This window comes from Atheta coriaria, unplaced genomic scaffold (assembly GCF_025399875.1).
Source record: "Atheta coriaria isolate IRGN ID8LTWV9N9 unplaced genomic scaffold, Caltech_Dcor_3.1 hic_scaffold_2_pilon, whole genome shotgun sequence".
NCBI classification, from domain to species: Eukaryota; Metazoa; Arthropoda; class Insecta; order Coleoptera; family Staphylinidae; genus Dalotia; species Dalotia coriaria.
Window position 1 is genome coordinate 485927 of NW_027045444.1, and position 22883 is coordinate 508809.

At 35.8% G+C, this 22883-nt stretch overlaps 2 protein-coding genes and 1 long non-coding RNA gene across 3 annotated transcripts; 2 read left to right on the plus strand and 1 right to left on the minus strand.

Annotated features, from left to right (window-relative positions):
• Window positions 1-423: 423 nt before the first annotated feature.
• Window positions 424-12233, plus strand: LOC135803485 (uncharacterized). The gene is given in 13 exon segments (XM_065317111.1): window positions 424-767; window positions 1425-1577; window positions 1640-1700; window positions 1779-4367; window positions 4370-7303; window positions 7306-8325; window positions 8383-8584; window positions 8647-8861; window positions 8919-9422; window positions 9425-9749; window positions 9752-11095; window positions 11151-11703; window positions 11771-12233. Coding segments are annotated over 12 exon segments (10068 nt in total). The 5' UTR covers window positions 424-767; window positions 1425-1437; the 3' UTR covers window positions 11952-12233.
• A 1869-nt stretch (window positions 12234-14102) lies between these two features.
• LOC135803484 (uncharacterized) lies at window positions 14103-14642 on the minus strand. The gene is made up of 2 exons (XM_065317110.1): window positions 14329-14642; window positions 14103-14268 (listed from the first exon to the last, which is right to left on the minus strand). Exons 1-2 carry the CDS (start codon window positions 14576-14578, stop codon window positions 14156-14158), a joined length of 363 nt encoding a protein of 120 aa, XP_065173182.1. The 5' UTR covers window positions 14579-14642; the 3' UTR covers window positions 14103-14155.
• A 2610-nt stretch (window positions 14643-17252) lies between these two features.
• On the plus strand, window positions 17253-18206 carry LOC135803034 (uncharacterized). Its single transcript, XR_010550708.1, has 2 exons — window positions 17253-17601; window positions 17670-18206. It is a non-coding gene; the product is annotated as an uncharacterized lncRNA (long non-coding RNA).
• The last annotated feature ends 4677 nt before the right edge of the window (window positions 18207-22883 follow it).

Genomic DNA, 22883 nt, shown 5'->3' on the forward strand with positions numbered 1-22883 from the left:
TATACATTATTTATATTTATCCTGTAATGCAATTGTTGTTCATCACATCATTTGGACTTCATGGAAATGAAAGTATGTCCTAAAGTTAAAACTAATGGTGTAGCTAAAGATATCACCTTGATTTCGCATTTTTTGTAAAATATCTAAACATGTTTGAAGGTTAAACTATTTTTGGAGAACAATATTTTTATATCCTTCGTTTTCTTACCAGTTTCCTCTGTTTTAATGACATACCCTTTGAATCACCAACTTCTTTACTCCAAAATCTATCTAAATCAGCTTGTTATGTAATATACTTCCTTTTCCTGTCGATAAACTGCGTTATAAGCTTATGACGACCGATAATAATACAAATTATGTCAATAGTATGGCGCTGCACGTCATCTTGACTTGTTTTGCTCGTGCGATTTGTTCAACTACCTGCTGCCGATTGTGGTGCTGCCAGCTGCATGGCAGCCATTTTGTATTTGAATATTGCGCTCGCATGCCGACCCGACCGACCCCGAATCCCGAGTGCGCTCCGGATCGATGCGCGATTGCGTTGCTCTTCGCGACACGCACTGGGTGCATCCCGAATTCGTCAAGAAACGTCCGAAAGAAGACTGTTTACCAAAGTGTGTATACAACGTGAAAACAGACCTACCTAATAAACTTATTATCGGATATGTCGACTTGTTTGTTAGCTGAACAATATGACGACCACGGACTTGTTAAGTGTCTAGTGTGTGTGAATGTGAACAATATTCATATGGAGTAGTTTTTACCCAGTAAGTAAATTCAGATGATTCGCTCGATGTTAAACGCGATAGAATGAAGAGATGATTCTGTCGTACTGCGTTTTAATTCACTGGATGTGATTTTGATGTGTTTTCGGTCGTGTGAAATGTTTTTTTTACTATTCTTACGCCTGTGCACATGTTTCTTCGAATTGAAACGTATAATATCGCCCATATTACATGTGAAATGTTAGAAATGAAGTGGAAATGTAGAACGAAGCTGAGCTTGCGTTCCGGCTTCGATGTTAACCTGCATGCGCTCGGCGATAAACTGCACAAGGCGTTGTGGTTGGTTGGTGGGGATCGGGGGATTTGCAGTGCGACAGCGCGCAGCGTCAGTACGCGAACATCGCATAGGGCATAGAGCAATAGTCGCCTAGAGGGGTACCTTGTATTCTACAGCCTTGAACAAGCAAAGCGTCTGTGAGCAGCGCACAAAACGCGCGGAATTGACACACGAACCGCGCTGCACGCTACATTTCACGATACCAATACAATATACCCAGAGGATGTTGTGTTCTGTGGCTTGTTCTGCATTATCATCTCTTCATTCTTCGTGATTTAGTGATTTAGCCGTATTTTCAGTAGGTTTTCTGACGTTTTCAACTTACATGTTGACTTATAAAACAAAACAACTTGTTTTTCTAGAAGATTTGCAATAATGCAAGACACCGAGGAGATTGGACAGCGTCTTCAGAGACATCTGCCATTTCTACGGCAGATGCTCAACAGTCTCAACAGGGAATGCCCGCAATACATCAAAATCAACGCCATTTGCGATATCATCGATAAACGAAAAAAGTAATCACTAAAATCACTAAAAACCTTATAATTAACTTACGTAATTTATTTTTACTTTACAGTATTAAATATGTCACACTGGAGAAGTGTGAGAAGGTCATCGAGCTGCTCCAGAAGAAAACGGTAAGTGTTATTACTTAAGTTTAGGTTAGGTTTGTCTAGGTTAGAACTCCGAATGATTTTTGCATTCTCTACGAACAGAAACGAACCTCGCCCCCACCAATTGTCATTCCTGATGATAAATCAGCGGATAAAAAAGGTATTAAGTGTTTTGACACGCAAGCGCAGATATTTCAAAGCGTCAAGTCACACTTTGAGACTATAAATTCTCCGGAGTCACCCGTGTCGCCGTGTGATGAAATCGAATCCCCGGATGAAGGAGGAGATGATGTTACTACTGAACGGTATGAGAATGACCGACCCAGTATATATTCGGTGGTGGCGGATACTATTAACCCTTCGCCACCGCCAATACCACCTCCACTGCTTAACATCCCACCTCCGCCGATGGTTCCTGCCATTGATACTTCAAAACCACCCATTTCGGCCGAGGATCTGAAAGAGTTGCTGCTGGATGTGGATTTTACTGAAGAGGAGACTGAGTTGAAGAATAAGGTGGTTGATGCCAGTAAGGATTTGATCAAACAAACGCCTAAGTCTAAGGTAAGTCTAGTTCCTACGCCGTTTCATAAAAAAATTCGCAAAGCGGACACGAATGGTGATAAAATAAGCGCGAGTAAACCGGAAGTGAATAAGACTAATAAGGATAATAAAGATAAAGCGGATAAAAATAGTGTTAAGAGTAAAAGTGACATTAAATCGGGCAAAAGTGACAAAAACCCTAGTAAAGACTCTAAAAATAAGGACAATGTAAAAAAAGATAAGTCAAAGTCGTCGCGCTCAAAGTTAGTGGAAAAAGTGGTGGAATCCAGTTCAATTTTTGGTAGTTTATTGTCGAGTATAGATGAACAAATGATTGCGGATAAGGACAAAGAAAAGACCAAAGTGCGGCGCGATAGTAAAGATGGCGACCATGCCAAATGTGATAGTGCAAGCAGTAGTCTGAAGCATTCCAAAGATAAGGATAGTAAAGATGGCAAGGACAATAAAAATAAGCATAGTAGTAAGTCACTTATTGACAGATTGGCCAGCAAGATCAAAAACGCTGAAAAAGATATGGCGTCGGCGCTAAAAAAGGAAGGTTTAAGTGAAGCGGAGCAGGAAGCTATAAAGAAGAAGTACAACGAGAGGATCGCCAGGTACAAAAAGGAGAAGAGTGCAGCAAAACGACATTCATCTTCGAGTAGTTCGAAATCTGACAAGTCGAAGGAACGGCGAAAATCTGATGATAAGGAGAGGGATAAGAGTAAAAAGTGTGAAAAGGATAAACCTAAGGAGAAAAGTTCAAAGACTGAGAAATCTGGTACTGGTACTGAATCACTTCCGGAAGGAGACAAAACAGTGAAGAAAGATTCTGATGTTCCTTCACTTCCAGAAGAACTCAAAACAGTAAAAAAGGATTCTGAAGTTCCTGTAATTCCAGAAGAACCTAAAACAGTGAAAAAGAATTCTGAGGTTCTTTCACCTCCAGTGGAAAAGGTTACTGATCTTCCTGCACTTCCGGAAGGAAAGACTGAGAAATCTGGTACTACTTCACTTTCCGAAGGAGACAAAACAGTGAAGAAAGATTCTGATGTTCTTTCACCCCAAGGAGATCCCAGAACAGTGAAAAAGGATTCTGTTATTGCCTCTCTTCCCGAAGGATTCAAAATAAAAAAGAAGGTTCCTCCTACTATTACGACTACTGCTGCAACCGTTGTACCAACACCACCTGCAATATCATCCTTTATAAGGAAAAAGGTGGATAAGGTTGAGGATAAAACATCAACTGCAACAGTTACAACTCCTAGTAATAATACTAAACCTTTGGAACCACCTCCGTTACCATTAGGGTTTCAAGATTTCAACCCGTTTGCTAATGAAACTGCCGAGATAAATAGGTTGAATGCTTCGAGGAAGAAAGACGCGAATATTTTACGTAGTCCCCTGCATGAGGTAGGCAATGAACATGGTCCTCTTCCTCAAACTAGAGATGTTAGAGAATCTAGGGATTCAAGGTCTTGGCCTCAACCTCCAATGGCTTCTGGTAGTATGATGAGAGGTGATCCCTATGGTGAATCTTCGAATCGCTTTGCTCACCCGGGACACCAACCACCAGGTCCGAATTATTATCATCCATCGCGAGATCGTCAAGTGGCATATGATTCTTACGAGCCCAGACATTCTGGCCACATGCAATGGATTCCACCTGAACCTAGGAGATCACGATGGACACCTCCACCTCCAAATCCACACTGGGTACCTTCGCATAGAGGACCAGGACCAGGACCAGGACCTCGGCATTGTTCACAACCACCCAATGCTGGGTTTCATCCATTTGATCCGATTGGTAATGAATATGACTTAAGTATGATGTCTCCGGTGGATTTTTATTCTCCTGCTAGGAAGCAGTCTTCGGTACCACAGAATTATAGGCAATGGAGGCAGTTGAAGGAGAGGGATGAGCAGATGAAGAAGAAGATTGAAGAAGCAAATCATTCAACCATTCAAGACAAAGATAATAGCAATAACGGGAAGAAAAATGAAGAGGTTGTTAATTCAAAGGTTGAAGAAAAACCAGCAGAAGTTGAAGCGAAAAAGAACCTGAGGTTAAAAAGGATAAGGAGGAGCAAGAATCATCTACTGGGGTTAAAGATGATAAACCCGAAGATCCAATATCCACCGATAATAAAGTTGTAGATAAACCTGCAGATCCTATATCCACCGATGATAATAAAGTTACTGATGCAACTAAGGATGAAAAAGAGAAAGTTCCCGAAGAAGTTGTCCAACCTGTGAAGCCCGTTGAAGAGGATCCAGTTAAAAATGAATCTACCGAAGGACCCAGTGTAACTGTAGTAGATGAACCCGATTTGAATCTGAATGATGTAGATCGTAGTAGTTTGCTTAGGATTCTAAGTCAAGCCAAAAAGACGAAAGCTGCTGATGGTGGTACCTATCTTCCAGTGAGGATTCTGGACTTGATGGAGCGGTTTCTTCAAAAACATGAAGATAGTACCGGAAAAGAAGTTGCAGAATCTACTCCTTCCAATACTGCTACTTCTACAGAGGAAGGTGTTGAAATTAAGAAAGATGTTACAGAAACTAAATCTGAAAATACAACTGATGATGTACCAGATGATGTAAAAGAAAAATCAAATTCAGAAATTCTGGAAGCGACCAAAACTATAGTGGTATCTGAAGAAATGGATTCTACAACGATACCGGATGAAACTTCAGAAAATAAACCTGATTTGAAGAAGGATACGGATGATTTAGACACAGAAAATAAAGAAGATGAAGTTACCGATACAGATATAGAAAATTTGAAAAGGTTACTTATTGACAGGAACCAAGAAGTTACTGAGGAGGAAAGTACCATTGTTCGTAGACTCAGAAGACGTACCAAATCTATAAACTACAACGATTCCGAGGATTCTCCAAAAAGGAAACGAAGAACTGCTGCTGAAATGAAGGAAGCAAACGAAGCCAAAAATGCGGAAATTAAAACTGAAAATAAAACTGATGTTAAGAAAGTCAAAGAAAAAGAACAAAAACAAAAACCTGTTATTAATAAGAAGAAGAAAGGATCTAAGGAGGTACCAGCAGTGAAAGATGAAGCAGAAACTTCCAAACCATCAGTGGATGACTCCGAAGATAAATTGGACAACAATGCAGAAGATGCAGATGTGGATGTTGACAAGATAGACGTAGAATTAAGCAATTTAGACATCACAATCAATAACATTGTTGATGGTGTGGTCAATGTCGAACACAAATTATTGGAGGTGATGGAGAAACTATACATGGCAGAGCATCAAAGTATGGATTCCGACTCAGAAGACGATAATGAGTTTCTCATCAAAGTGGCAAAACGTAAAAGTGTCCCCGCTGGAATATTTGAATTCCAGGATGAATCATCTACAGAAGATTCAGAAAAACTCGACAAAGAGAAGAAGCGACCAAGAAAGTCCGAATTGGATATTCTCCATCAGGATATCAAGGAAAATCTAGGCGATGGTATCATGTCATCTCGACGAGGGAACTCATTAAGGCGCACATCAAGTCCAGAATCTGTACAGTCCAATACCAGCTTCAGCAGTAATTTGGATTTGAAGGATGTGAAGATTCCGCCTGCTGTTGATGAGTTGTTCAAAAAAGGGAAGACTTTGCGGGTTGTTTTGAAGAAGTTACCAGATACACACGATATTTGTGTCTCACCTTCTACTTATATGCCACCTCTAACACCACCTCCGTCAAGACCAAGATTATCCAGGGGATGCAAAACTCCTTTACCAATATTCGATGACGATAGTTTTGAAAAAGACTTAGAATCACCAACTGCTGAACCTGTGAGTGTTAATAATACTCTAAAACGATTGAGGCCGGCATCAACAGAACCAGTTTCGGAATCTAAGAAACTTAAACCAAATTCGGTTCCTGAGAAAGCAGTACCTGCTGAACCAGTCCTAGAAATCAAGAAGGTTAAACAAGATTTCATTCCTGATAAAAACTATTATCTTAAGCTGGAAAAACAGGAGACAAATGCCTGCCATCTATGTGACTTTATCGGAACTCCTATAATAGCACATTATCTTCACGAACATCCAGATTCCGAGGTGTTGATTTCGAGATTGTCACCAGATGCTACCCAGGATGCGTTTCAGGATTCTGTGCTTAATGATTACACCAACACGGATCTCTCCGCTATTACAGGCAAAAAGAACGCCAAGTACGATTTCCGATGTAGATTCTGTTCTAATGATCTACAGAAGGAGCTAACGTCAACTTTTTACGATCATGTTAGTAGTCATACTGGTGAACCGCGTTATCATTGCCCATTCTGTGATTTCAAACATCATGTTCGGGCGATTGTTAAGACCCACATTAGTTTTGAACATGCGAAGAATCAAGAACCACGTATTGATGAAGTACCCAAGAATATCGACAAACTTTTTGGTTTTTTTTGCTCGGAGTGTAATTTTCTACAACTCAGGAAGAAAGCTGTTTCCGAACATATTGAAATGTATCATGCTGAAGACAAAGCGTATGTGTACACGATTAATATGTCACTACCGATTCTGCAACGTACATTGCGCATGCGCAAAGATGTTGTACAAGATGAAGGCTTCCAAGCTGAGAGGAAATTAAGAAGTAGTCAACGTTTGAAGAAAACAGAAGTTGTAGAAAAATCTCCTGAAGTCCCCGAAAAGAAAGTCGAAGTATCTCCGAAAATTACCGAAGTTGAATTACAACCTGAAAAGTCTAAGTCTATTATCCCGAAAGTACCAAAGAAAACTGAGGATGTAGTCATGAGTGATGTGTCATCAAAATCTGAAGCACCTCCAAGTTCTGCATTTGTCTGTGCCGATTGGGATGAACTTCTGACACGTAGTGACGAATCTGAGAAAACTAAGAATAAAGTCACCACGACTCCAAAACGAAGCAGTAATATCGTAGATAAACTTAAAAATCGTCTGGAGAAACAGGAGAAATCCCCATCAGCGTATCAATCACCTCCAATTGATGTAGAATATAGATGTACATCAGAGATAATGGATGACACAGAAAACGATGCTGAAACCCCCGGGGATTTAATTGAAACCCTCAAAAAGGAGAAGGAATCACCCAAAAGGACTTCCCAATTACCGAGGAGACGTTTAAAGATCCTCGTTTATCAGAGGGAGCATCTAAATCCCTGAAAGAAATACCAAGATTATTAGTAAGTGTTGGTGTGATAGATGCTCTAGTTGATGATGATGATCTCATCACATATGTCTGTCGGAAAGCTTCGTGTATCTTCCGGACAACTGACAGTCGTGTCCATGAAGTCCACTGTAACTATACCCATGGTAATTGTATGGAGCGTATAGATTGCTCAATGTGTTCTATGTCTGATATCAACCTGTCTTTGTGTGAGTTGTTTGCGCATCTGTGCGACCACGTGGAGGGATATCTAGAATCTCGGGTGATTGCAAAACGAGCTAATATCAAAGTGGAGATTAATCATGATCATGATGATCTTGAACAAAACGTCGACGTGATTGAGGTTGAAGATGCTGATGATTCTCAACCATTTGAACCGGTGATTGAAGAGGAACAAGAAGAGTCTAATCCATTGGAGAAGTTCTTTGCGATTACAAGAGTTGAAAGTCTGGCTACTAAACTATCTGAACCCCCACCACTTGCACCACTTTCTAAGACTTTGAAGGTTAGCGAAGTGGATTCTACACCTAAACCAACCACACCTACAAAATCTCCTAGAGTATCACCTGATTGCGAAAAAGAAGAAGATGATACAGATAATAATAAAAACTTAGAAGAAGAAAAAGAAAAGGATAAAGTTGTTGATATAGAGAAGTCTCAGGATAAGGATGAATCTACACAGCAAATGGTCACGTGTAAAATTGTTCCAATGAATGAAGCTGAATTGAAGTTGGATAGAAAGTCACCTGCGGTCATCGAAAAGTGGTTGAACCATAAAATGGAATACCTGTTTAAATGTCCTGCCTATGACTGCGACGCGGCATTCCAAAGAGAGGGTTTCTTTGAACAACACCTGGATGCGCATGATTTCAAAGACACGTTGATACCTTGCTTGTATTGCAACTTCAAAATGCGCAAGGAGAATATTACAGTGCATGTTATGGTAAGTCTATTACTATTTGATCAATTTTTAGAGGTTATTTTTATTGGTTATGTTTAGATGCGGCACGCACATTGCCATTTTGGTTGTGGATATTGTTTGTATCGCGCACGGCAAGAGGGTTACGTCACGGTTCATAATGAGTTATGTCATCCTGAGCAGATACTCCAAGTGAAAAAGTTTGATATGACTGGGTTGTTGAATCGTTATCGTCCACCTATACTGCCACCTATCGAGAAAATCATCCAGCCATATTTATGTGGTATGTATTTTATGAATATTTTTTTTAAGTTTTTGGGTTTATTGATTGGTTATGGCTAACAGGTTGTGGACTTAAGTATTATGTGACTAAGAACTATGAGGCTCATCGTCAGAAGTGTAAAAAGCTGGAGAATTCGGATAAAGTCGAAGATCGTTTCCTTTATAACTGTCGGTATTGTGTTATGGGTGCGACAACATTCCTGGATGTATACCGACACATTGCGATTGAACATCCTTTCCATGATGATGCGATTCTTTACCGTCAGCTGCCCAGTGCTGTAAGTTCAAGATTCTTTTTTATTAAGGATTGTTTTGTAATTTATTTTTATGTTTAGCTTGTTTTGAATGTGGAGTACCCAGCCATCACCAACTGCCTTATGATCTTGAACAAGGCCAAAAAAGTGGTTTTTCCCAAGGCCCTTACTTCCACAACGGAGGCGACATCTACAGTTCCACAACCCAAATCGCAACTGGTGCCTATAAAGTTACTAAGTCACGGCAATGCAGGAACTGCTGTTTCTTCTACAGTTAAACCTATTACCCAGATTGTAGCTTCTAAACCTGCAGCTGTTGGTTTACTTGAGAAACCTGTACCAAGGATTATGCTGGTGCATCCCTCCGTTTTGGATAATATGAAGCAGACTAGTAAAGGTCTGACACCGACTGCTTCCTTGACTACTACAACACCTTCTCTGATAAATACAACACCTTTCCTGACTACAACCACAACTCCCTTGGCAACAACCCTGCCTTCTTTGATAACTACAATAGGTCCCCTCACTGTTACCACAGCTGCTTTGACTACTTCCTGGCAACTACTAATACTAAACCTACCTTGTTAAATGCAACACCTAAGGTATCAATATCAACAACATTCACGTCATCCACATCGGAATATCAATTTACTGACGACATAATCGTTAACCCAACTGATTTGTACAAATGCAGTAAATGTCTAGAAGTAATGCCGACACAGCTTAAGTTTGTGTTGCATGTAAGCGCCACAGATTCTCCGTGCGGAAGAAGACCATTTGTCTGCATGCACTGTGACAAGGAGTACAAACTATCGGGCTCCTTTATACAACACGTCCGTGAACATGGGTATAAGAGTAAGAACCTCCTTTGTGCTCTGTGCACCCATACTGAATTTAAATTCATCGCGCTTAAAAACATATGCGAGAAGTGCACAAACTGAACAACATTGTGCTCATCCCGCAGAATCCGGAAAAGACCGACCCTAATCTGGATTACTTTATTGGTAAGCCCATTCGAACTTCACCAAAGGAGGTAACGTTAGATACACTGAAGAAAATTGCTTCCGTGGTGGAGGACGATGATAATACCTTGTTTGGTCCTGATGATTTGGATTCATTGCCTACGCAACCCATTTTTAAATTTATGGCGACTTGTAAGCTATGTGAATTTGGCACTAAAGTAAGGAGTAATTTTCTACGTCACATGCAACTGCATTGTAGTGGTAAACTGGATTCAAACCACCGAGTGGGTGAAGCTGTTAATCCAGTTCCATGTCTGGAGAAAAACGAGTTGATGTTTGATAAAATGACGAATTTAGCTGCGAGTAGTTTTGAAGGTCGAATGAATGCGAAAAGTGCTTCTGCGTCAACTTCTACAACAGACAACAAAAGTAAATCTACAGAATTAGAATTGGAGATGAAGGTACCACAGTTTATCCCGGATCATCAGCGGTATGTCTGTGGTGCGACCGGATGTAATTATTTATGCCTCGAGGAACAGAATTTACGCCATCATCTACAAGCTCTCCACGATATTGAACAGACATATACATGTATACACTGCAAACAAGAGCTCAATTCCACCCGAGATGGTAAACCCACATTTATTGATATAGATGCAATCGTGAGTCACTTAAGATTACATGAACCCACTCTGTATAAATGTCAGCATTGTGAGTATTTGAACTGTAAAACATCTCAGATTGTTTCACACTGCATTGAGAAACATGTTGACATGCCTGTAAAGTATCTTACCATCAGACATGGCGCTGATGTCGAGACACCTTCCAAGGACGAGAAAACACCAAAGAAACACCCGTGGAAGTGTGGTATTTGTGCGTCTAGGAAACCAACCGAAGGGGAGATAAAATCTCACGTGTTCTTTAAACATGCACTTGCGGCACAGTTTAAGTGCACTTATTGTGCATTCAAAGCTGATAACAAAGCTGTGTTTGCTCCACATTATGCTGAACATCATCCGATGTTCAAGACCTCTCCGGATATCATTGTCGCGTATTATTTCGATGACAAGGAAGAAACTGAAGAGAAGCAGCCGGATGTGGCTAGTTTTGATACGACGCCATTGTGGGTTAAGAATAGGGATTCTGTGAAGCATATCCGCGGGATATTATTGGACCAAGGGGCCTGGCATGCGAAGAGAACAATGAAGGCTCAATTAAAGGCGGCTGTGAAAAGTGTAACGCCTGTGAAGCGGAGAATGTCTACGAAGGGTTCAGAACAACCTGCTAAAATACAAAGTAAGTGATTAAACTTAAAATTTTTGAAGGTTTTGACTAATTTTGTTTGTTTTAGAAACATCAGTTCCAAAAGAAGAGATTTGTGTTGTTCTGAATGGTAAAACAGAACCGCCGATACAAAATGCGGAATCATTGGATCCATCTGAGATTACCGCCATAATTGAAATTGCTGATGATGATGATGATGATGATGACAAAACACCTGAACCAAATGAACAAAAAGATTCAGCTGATCCCCCTATGAAAGACTTGCGAAAAATCCCAATTGATAAGCTCATTGCCACCGACTACATCTCCACGTATGGGCCGCTTGGTAAACCCGATAAATCCAAATTTGCGTGTCCGTTGTGCACCGCATTGTATCCCTACAACAAACATGCATTCAAACACCATCTCTATGAAGAATTGCAGTACAATCGGTTTCAATGCATGCTCTGCAACCAGCAAACTACAACTTATGGCAAAATGATCGAGCATTATGCGGCGAAGCATCTGAAACTCTGTGAAATTGATTCCATCGCGAAATTGAGTAAGAATAACACTATTGAAACGTGGGTAGCGAAGGTCGTTTTGGTTCAAAGTCGGATTATTCTACATAATCGAGCGATGTAAGTATAATAGTGTTATATATACTTGTTAAACTTTTATTAATCGTGAACGTTGAATTGCTTACAGGAGAGTGAATCAGAAAAAAATTCCGCCGTCGAATAAAACGCCCCAACCGAAAAGCATCGAAACGAATAAAATGTATGCATGCATGCATTGCAAGCATGAAACCTACACGACGACGGAAGCCGTAGCGCATTGCAGGGCCGCACATTCTGGTCTTGCAGTACGAGTTTATCAGCGAAAGTGAAAAAGTACTCCAGTGTAAATAGTGTATAGATATTTTTATGATTAGATTCCTACGTTCAATTTCGACGCAAAATGTTTCTTTTTTCGTTTATTTTTGTACTGTTATTATAATGCACATTATTTCTGACGGGACGTTGTTGTTGAGTTTCCTTTACGTTCAAAATTGGTTATGTGTCCAGTGTTGAAACTAGATATAACCTTAAACTGTATAAGTTAATAAATATTGACTGTTACGCCATGTTGAAGAAGAAGTGATGAAAATTAAACATGTTTTTTTAGATCATTCGATATTATTGAGTTTAATAATAACTATTTTATCAATTTAAAGATATAGATATCATATATTTGATACACAATAAATAATAGAACATAGAAAATGAACTTCGAAACGTGCAATACCTTAATTTAAGGTGACGCAAATTGCTGGCGTGTTTTTATAATATACAAATTAAAAAATATACAATTTAACGTCAACAAAACCAATAAAAGTGTGCATAGAGTAATTAGACTTATCTGCAGACTATCGTATTCTTTTTGAGTCAATACTAAATCATCGACTTTTATCCTCCGCGTGGTCTGATTGCAATTATGATTGTTTGCTGTTTTTATCTCGATTTTGTTGTGATTGGCACAGTTGAACAAAGCTTTACGTCCATTGTCATCCGTGTAAACAATATGGAATGTTCTCCTGGAGTTTAGATTACATATTTCTTCAAATTCTAAGTTATTCTCATCTTTAATAATAATGGATCCGCTTAGGTCTAATTTCTTTAGACCTGGTGCATCTAATTTTAATGTTTTCAATAAAACACCTTCCAATACAAGTTCTTCTAAGTTTTTGAAGAAATATCAACATTTCTTAGTTTTCCATTGTAGGATAAATTTAAACTTAGAAGTGGTGCATCCACTAATTGTAAATGAATGTTTTCCAACAAATTATGCGCCATGTTGATTCTTAAAACTTGCGGAAACAGTCCAATGAAGTTTTCACTCACTTCACTAAACATATTTTCAGACACATCCAGAGAAGTCACTGCGTTTCCTCTTGCTCGGTATTCATGTTTCCCCAAAGTGTTGTTTCGAAGATTCAACACTTTCAAATTTGGAAACAGGTCGAACACGTCCGCGTCCACTGATATAAGCATATTGTGATTGATATTAATATTATTTATAGATGAATATTGCTCTGGTGTAAGGTGTAACTGCTCGATTTCACTCACATCCAGATTAAAGTCAAAGTAGTCAAACGCTTCACGATGGTTTAATTGAAGTGTGCTTGAAATGGTTTTGCAGGAAACTTGATTAAACCCATGCAGAAACGTTACCACTATGAGGATTGTAGTTATATACATTGTTTTTTATACTGAAATGTAAATAAGTACAAATGTAGTGTTGAAAATAGGTTAGATATGTATGAATTTAACGTACCTCTAAACTGAGTTGCGAAAGATGCGTTTGTGCGACTTATCACTTGCAAATATTGAAGTTTACTGATATTTGCAGGGGGAATAATAATTGTTGATTAGAAGTGTCTAATCTTATCGCGTTATCAATGGTAAAACCGTTTTTCCTCACGTAGGATACTCTTTATCAATTTTAGTGTGGGATGGAGTTATATCCGGCTCGCCATGAATAATTTTTACAATGCATTGTTTAAATATTATATATTACACATTAATGTGTGAAATTCTGCGAGGGGCATTAAATGTCATATAGAGATAAGAAATGTTTACAAATTATACATTAAACTAATTTTATAATGCGTGAATTTCATTGAACTGAACTTAAATCGAAAAACACACACGAAAAATCTTTATTTTTGCTTGTATATAAAGTTTCTTTATCTAATCTAGTTCAAAACGTCGCTTTTTCTGAAATTCGTGTTTTCGTCATTTGATTTGAAATTTTATTAAGAATTTTTAGAAAACCAATGAAAAACAATAATAAAAACAAAGTTTTTAAAAAATATTTCAAAAACTATTTGCGAACAGATCTTCAAAGAGCGGGAAATTTTTAGGAAATCTAGAGAAATAATTCATGTAGAAAATAACAATTTGGAGCATTTGTTTCAGTTTAGAGGAAATAATCAATGATGAGGTAAAGAAGGGCAAAATGGTTCCTTTAAAAATAATTTTAAAAAGAAAAAAATTAATTGAAGTCAACGTTTAGAATTTATTCTTGTTTATCATGTAATATTACACCAAATTATTCCTGGGTAAGGGAGTAAGGTGTGTTAATGTAACGTTCCGGTTCTGACTCGCGGATCGCAGCACCCGAATCTCTCACAATGCGGATAGCGCCAGTATTGTCAATGCATTCTAATAAAAATATAGGTTTTAAATATATTGATTAATGAATTTTTCAATCGTGTTTCTTACCAATTGGTTGTGAAGCTGGAGTTTCCGGCTGTGCTGGTGGAGCCGGTGGAGTCGGTGGAGTGCAAACACACTTATGGCCCTGTTCATTAGTGAACTCGTAGGGACTGGGTGCACTTAAAGCTAAAGTACTCTTGCGATAACCATTATAGCCACGAAGACCATGTGGCCAACCAATGTCAATGCTTCCGCCGAAGTACCCTTCGGAAAGGGCAACCATGGCGACGACTACAGCAAGAATAGCGAACTTCATTGTTGTTGGTAGAGTTGTTGTTGTTGTTGTTGTTGAATGCAAACAAAACTGTGATGCTTATTGCCAATTTTGTTGGGTATTTATACCCAAAAGGAGCAATATTTTGCGTTTTATTGGTAAAATTTAAGTTTTTATAACAATAAAATCGATTAAAGCATGCTGGTTTTCGGAGAAAGTAATAAAAAAAATAATAAAAAGCATATTATGCATTAAATATCAGAATTATATTTAAATTCACGAGTTTATTTTAATTAATTTTACTTAATTTTATAAGTTGTAACACTAAAATGAGGAAATAAATATATAACTTTTTAATCTAGTAACTATAATTTTTTTCACTTAAACCACACTTATCAAAGATAAACTTTACTTACGTATTAAAGCATACCATCAACACCCGACAAAATTATGAGATTGTGGAAAGGCTGTTAATTTGAGTTGGTAACAGCACATGTCGTATTTTTCAAAACAATAGTTTTCGGCGCGTTTATTGTTTCACGGTTAAAAAAATATTAAACACTAGTAACTACCGTAAAATTCAGATTTACAAAAAAGAGTATTGATATGGGCGTTGAAAATTATTAAAAATCACGTTTTAATAAAATATATTGAATAAAATAAATAAATATTATATTTTTTAGATACTGGTACTCCCAGTGAAGCAATTAAAAAATAGCAATTCACACTGATTTTGTATTTCTTCATTTTTAATATTTTTAGATTCAATTATTTTGAAATTTACGTTTCATTTGAACAAAAGATTAGAAAGATATACGAGCTGCTGAGTAGGATACTGCTAATACGAGTACATACCATCCCTACTAATATTATAAATGCAAAAGTCCTGATGTTTGTTACACTTTCACGCAAAAACTGCTTAACCGTTCATCATGATAATTTGTACACATATTCTTAGTGGTCCTCGAATGGTTATAGGCTACTTTTTATTTATTTTATTTTTGGATTTTTAGCGTGTTATGTTTCAGAATAATAATATTCAGCGTACAGTAAGTGTTTACTTAACTTTACTCAGCTAATATTCAGAAGTTAAAAACTCTAAGACGAGACACTAAAGTTATGTATTTTGTATTTAAAAAGGCCATTGTTATATGAGTTTACAAAATTTAGTGAAAATCATACAAGGTATGCAAGAAAATAAATCAAAATTCAAAGTAAATTTGATTTTAGGACGAATTACAAGTATTGTGCATATATATTGGACGCCATTTTCATTGACATGGCCGTATTCTTAACAATAGTATTACTAGCTTTAACCCGCGGCTTCGCTCGCGAATATCTAAAATAATGAAGTTGCTTCCGTACGCGTTTGTAGTCACAGAAGAAGTAACAATGAAGTAGAATGGTGGGAAGTTTAAAATGGCTGAAAGTATAGTCTATGAAAGTATAGTGTACAGTCTCCCTAGTGTAGTCAATTGGATTTGATGTTGACGTAGCTGTAGGTAATACAGTGTGATAATACAGTGTGATGGTACTATAGTACTTAGGTTTGAGCTTCATTGCTGGAATGCTAGATGGCGTTAAAGTAGTCAAATAGCCAGATGCGGAGGTATTATTGGCTAAACAATTTCTTTATTTTATTTAAAAAATCATTTTTTTATTCAATAAAACGTAGCCTATAACCATTCGGGGACCACTAAGAATATGTGTACAAATTTTCATGATGATCGTTTAAGTTGTTTTTGCGTGAAAGTGTAACAAACATCAGGACTTTCGCATTTATAATATTAGTAGGGATGGTATGTACTCGTATTTGCAGTATCCTACTCAGCAGGTCGTATAATCTTTCAAATTTTTTTTTTCAAATGAAACGTAAATTTCGAAAAAAAATTGAATCTAAAAATATTAAAAATGAAGAAATACAAAATCAGTGTGAATTGCTAATTTTTTTTATTGCTTCACTGGGAGTACCAGTATCTAAAAAATATAATATATATTTATTTTATTCAATCTATTTTTATTAAAACGTGTTTTTTAATAATTTTCAACGCCCATATCAATACTCTTTTTTTTTTAATCTGAATTTTACGGTAGGTACTAGTGTTTAATATTTTTTTAACCGTGAAACAATAAACGCGCCGAAAACTATTGTTTTGAAAAATACGACATGTGCTGTTACCAACTCAAATTAACAGCCTTTCCGCAATCTCATAATTTTGTCGGGTGTTGATGGTATGCTTTAATACGTAAGTAAAGTTTATCTTTGATAAGTGTGGTTTAAGTGAAAAAAATTATAGTTACTAGATTAAAAAGTTATATATTTATTTCCTCATTTTAGTGTTACAACTTGATAACTTGACATAAATTATTTTCAGTTCAAGCAAGAGAATGATGCTTATCTACTAAACCTAACCAATTCTAACCTATTTATGTCCAAATTTTATTAATTCTTAAGCTTTTAAAGGGAAGAATGAAATATTTTTATTCTACAATATGTACCTAAGTTTTTTTTTATCAATTTACATTTGTTTACTTCGTTGTTGATGTAAGGAACGTTTGACAAGATTATCATCATCGATGTCATCACAAGATCATAAGATATTTCAATAAAAACCAAACAAAAATATGTCAAAACATCCGAATTTCAAACATTCCATATAATGATATATTACTTTGCATAAAACTGAATGCTTTTCGATAATGATAAGTAAATATTTTATAAATATTTTTTATAACCTCTTTGTGTTCAGCTCGATAAATTTACATTGAATGATACCTACACAATAATTCTGTATAATTTCCAAGCGTGAAACGTGAAACGGCTTTAATAGCCCTATAAATACAAAACCCCTTGCGACTAAACTTCATATTCCGCCAAAAATCTGTGGACAAAATGAAGTTTGCCATTTTGTTCGTAATGGTCGCTATATTTACCTTCTGCGAGGGTTACACCACTCGTCACACGATATTACCCGCTTTTCGCTACAATGTTCCTTTGAATATTTACGACATAATTAATACTAATGGGCACAAGTGTGTTTGTATTCCACCACCAGAAGACACTCGTAAATATTTTCATAGAAATAGATATGTTAGTTTTATTATGTTCTAATTATTTTAAATTTATTTTTAGGTTGTTTAAATTTGGATAGCGTTCGGAGGCGAATGAAGAGACATATGTAATTTGTGTGATTACTAATGAATATGGTCTATAATTATTCATCTTCTTATTCATCTTCGGTTATAACGAATAACCGTCATTCTGCTATCGTGGCCATGACCGTGATTTTGCGTGCCTGATGTTTTAGGTCTTTTTATATAGACTACTCAAGATCAAAAAATCAAAAAATAGAGTTTATTGTCGTGAAGTGGAAATTTTATTGGTGGATCCACCTGCAGCCGTCGTATAAATCTTTAATTGCGTTGATTAGATTGTGGACAAAGGCTTCTTGTATTACGCTGAATACTACTTTCTGCAGTGGTAGCATTTTGCAGCTGCTTCTCCATTAGTTGTGTTAACGTATATATTTTTAAATATTTTTACACTTATTTCTCTCAAAAACTTTCTTCATTATATTCATATAATTTTGATTTTAAATCAAAAAACGGACCATAATAAAATTTAAAACAATGCAATCGATAAAATAAATCGTATAATATTTTTTGGAAATTCAGAACAGTGCTTCACTGTAATATTGGAAATTATTTTTTTACTAGCTTTAACCCGCGGCTTCCCTCGCGTATATCTAAAATAATGAAGTTGCTTCCGTACGCGTCTGTAGTCACAGAAGAAGTAACAATGAAGTAGAATGGCGGGAAGTTTAAAATGGCTGAAAGTATAGTCTATGGAAGTATAGTGTACAGTCCCCATAGTGTAGTCAATTGGATTTGATGTTGACGTAGATGTCGGTAATACAGTGTGATAATACAGTGTAATGGTACTATAGTACATACTTAGGTTTGAGCTTCATTGCTGGAATGCTAGATGGCGCTAAAGTAGTCAAATAGCCAGATGCGGAGGTATTATTGGCTAAACAATTTCTTTATTGACATGATAACGTCTTTAAAATCGTTTTATTGGGTTACTGTTCAGAAACTGTGTCACGAGCGAGGTCGATCGCAGGTATACCCCCCTCTCGTTATAACGAGAGAGAGACGGACCGATCTCCCGTCTCATCTCGAGCGCTGCCAGTCATTCCGTGAAACTTGTCACGCGGAATCCACACGAGCGGAGGCAGTCATAGCGTTCGAGTGAGTTGACCGATCTTCCGTCTCTCTCACTCTAGCGGCATACAAACGAATGGAGATTTTCTCGTGCGGTTAAGTTTTCGTTGAATGTTTAACAGTAAAACAAAATGTGAAGTGCGAGTGAAGTGTTACAACAATTGCAACAAACAAAACTTATATCACCAATAAGACGTTATCACGTAAACATCTCGATCGTAAACCTACTTTACAAACAACCATTTTTTTATTTTTTATTTAAAAAATAATTTTTTTATTGAATAAAAAGTAGCCTATAACCATTCGGGGACCACTAAGAATATGTGTACAAATTTTCATGATGATCTGTTAAGTAGTTTTTGCGTGAAAGTGTAACAAACATCAGGACTTTCGCATTTATAATATTAGTAGGGATTAATACTAAAAAAAATGCATTCGCTCCGAGAAAGTGCGCAGACACTAAAAACTATTTTTGATTTTTTTGATATAATCTTTACTTTTGGGATTTAAATTTTGACACCATACGTACTCGTAGTCACACACCTACATATGGTGTCAAAGATATGAGTAATTTGTTTGACATTTTTTTAATAAAAACAATAAATTTCTCTTAAATTTATTAAAAATTCACGCTCATTTTGCACCAGATATAACTGTCAACATAACAAGTTATTTTTGCACCCACATAATCAGGATTAAATAAATAAAATTTATCCCACGCATAATGTTTTTGTCTATAAGTAGCATGTAGTCTCGTTTTGGCAATCCAGGTTTTGATAAACGTGCTACATCATGAAATTCATCTTACTTGTCGGGGTGATTGCAATTATCTCCAGCTCTCAAGGATATATCCATGGTAGTTTTGGTGGTTCTGGGTCTTATGATTTCATCAATGATAGTGGCGACCGATGCGAGTGTGTTACATCTGCACCAATTAATCGTAAGTGGTTTAAATGTTATTTTTATTTAATACATAAATATTGTTTTTTTAATTATCAATTTTTTAGCATGTGGTGATCGTGATGGACCTCGAGAAGTTGAATATGAAGTGATTACTCCTCCCAATCGTAAGTGAAATAATTAATAATCAAAATTGTATTATTAAGTTGATTAAATTTATGATTTTCTTCTTTGCTGTAGGGTATGTTGATAATAATGATTATCGAGTGGAAAGATATTGATCGGAATAAGGAGAATTGAATATTTGAACTTATGGCATATTTTTACGAATAAATGATGCATATTTGGAGCATAAAATCGTTTTTAAGGGAACCTAAAAAACCGCTGTTTTTATTAAAATAAAATATTAAATAGAAAATATTCAGTGTTATAAATAAAAGAAAAATAATGTATTATTATGTGTCATATTCATGTACCTAAAAGTTTAACCAAAAAGAAATTAAACGGATTTTTTTTAAATTCATTGTTTTGGAATTTCTTGTAGGATTTGGTTTTAAATTATGAAGCATTAAAAAAGTGTAAAAAAAGTTTTCGTTGATATTTTGAGTTCTAGTTGAATTTTTACTTTGTTTTTGATCGTTTCTGAAGAAATTAAGGAACTTGCGAGATTTTATAAATTTTATTAATAAAAAATCCGTGATTCATATGAGATCTTTTTATATTTAAGATGGCCGGAAAACTATTTATTTTCAAAATCTCTTTGCCTACTATTTCTATTCTCAAAAATGTCTGTAATTACCCACCTATTAAAATTTTGGTAATTTAAAAAAAAGTATTTTAAAGTTATTTTTTCAGCAAGAGTTTTAAAATATGAAATTAATCAAATTTATTTTAAAATTTTCCTTAAAATGTTCATTAAATCCGTTTCTAATAATAATTCTTCTAATAACAATTACAAAAATTACAAAACGAATTGCCAATTTTTTTAAGACAGTACATTTTGCTAAAATTATTACAAAATATACCAAAGTTCTTATTTTAAAATGGTTCATCATCCCATATTTCAAAATGCAAAAATTAATCTATTTTAACTTACTTTTTAATTTTTGAAGTTTTTTTATCAATTATTGCTGTATCAACTGAACAAAACCACCACTATCCACCATTATATCACAATGGATGCACATTCACATTTTGCAACGTTCAAAAAATTATAAAAACAACAATAACTGAATAACGTTGAAGATATCAGGATATAATTAAAAAATTTTCACGTTACGATATTATTATAATTCAATATATACAATTAAAAAACGCCTACGCTCATAACTTAAGGCACTAAATCATCCTCCACCCCTGCAATTTTTTCCGTATAAATACAGTAACACTGAAACCATTTTCGATAGTTTTGCCAAAAACCAACTGCAACAACATCAACTATCAACATGAAGTTTGCAATTCTTGCTATGGTCTTCGCCATGATCGCCATAACCCAGAGCTACTTCATTGCTGGTTTTAATATAGGTCGCCCAGTTTACGCTTATCCTGGCTATTACTATCGCAAAACCGGCACTGCTGCAGCCACCTACGACTACACCAATGATATTGGCGACCAATGTGTTTGTTCTCCTGCAGTACCATCAAATGGTAACGTAGACATTATATTATATTTGTTATAATTTAGTAATTTGAATTTTTTTATTCAGGATGTTGAAATCTTTAGAAAGGATAACTTAGCCCATTTGGAATATTGATTAATTTATGATAAAAAATAATAAATGAAAATTTTAAATGTTGTACCAGTTTAGCGTTATAAATAAATTTTAAATTGAACAAACTTATCCATCAAGACTAAAATTTAATTTAATAATAGTCTGAATTATTGATAATTTATTTTTTCTACTTCCACCTGAATGAAGTGATTTTTATACACAAAAAGTGATACTTTATGTACGAACGGCCAAAGCCGTGAATAAAGTACTTTACTCATTACAAGTATGCATTTTTAGTAGGTATTTTAATACGTTTTCGAAGGGTTAATAAGACGTCATAATAGAAAATAAGCAATTGTGCAGTCGGTACAGGAGATACAGGGTGTTTCTTGGACAAAGTTTATATAAATCGAATATCAATTTTAGGTGGGCATTTCAAAATACCTATTTACTCATTTATTACAAGATGTAAAATAAGTTTTAATTATTTGAACTAAATTAATTATTGCTTATAATATAAAATATATCTTTTACATCCAGAGAAAGTAAGCTACTGTTAAACAATTGAATATTATTGAAACTAACGCCATTGCAGCGACACTATAAAAACTAATTTGTAATTTAGTATAATCATCCTTTGACAGAACCACGTCATCAAAACCTATCTTCAAGGTGGTTAAATCACAATTGTCAATAGTTTTAGGTATTACCTTGATTGTTTCTTCAGGTTCTTCTGTTTGTATATTTTCATCATAATCCACTGTTTCGGGAAGAATCCATTCAGTTACCTCAACTTCTTCGTTTCTTCTTTTTCGTCTTCCTCATCATAATCATAATCACCATCTTCTTCTTTTCTACTTCTCCCTTTTTGCCTTCTTCTTTTTTTTCCTCTCCTGCTGTGGTCTCACCAGATGTATCCTTATGAATATTTTTGCACTCAAAGTAAGTCCTCTTTTTATTCTCATCTAAATAATGAATCCTACACACTGGAATATTATTTTTCGTACAAATCTGGTCCAGAGTGGCATCACTGAGACTAGATCCTCGAAAGTCTATCTCATGCAGGTTTGGTGCATTTAAAAACAAGTTATCTAAATGAACACCTTGCAACACAATATTCTTCAAATTCCTTGATGAAATATCCACATGTTTCAAAAAGAAATTCTTCGAGAAATCCAAATGATCCAGTGGTGCCTTGTCCAAACGCAAACGAACTGATTGCAACCAGTTATTCCCCATATTCAGTCTTAACAATTTCGGAAACGGATTAATAAAATCTTCATTGATAACTTTAAATACGTTTGATGTAAGATCCAGATGCGTCAAAGCCTTTGCACGTGCGTTAAATTTCTCCAACAAGTTGTCACGTAGACTTAAAACAGTTAAATTAGGAAACGATTCAAATGCATTCGAAAAGATTTTATTCAGACTGTTGTCATCTAAATTGACACTCCATATTTCTTCGCGTTCCTTTATAGACATATCTAGTTTATCAAAATATTTTGCATCTA

Coding starts and splice junctions, on each gene's coding strand:
- LOC135803484 (XM_065317110.1), bottom strand. CDS start 14,578: ATGAAGTTCGCTATTCTTGCTGTAGTCGTCGCCATGGTTGCCCTTTCC. Junction 14,269..14,328: donor TCCAGCTTCACAACCAATTG/GTAAGAAACACG, acceptor TATTTTTATTAG/AATGCATTGACAATACTGGC.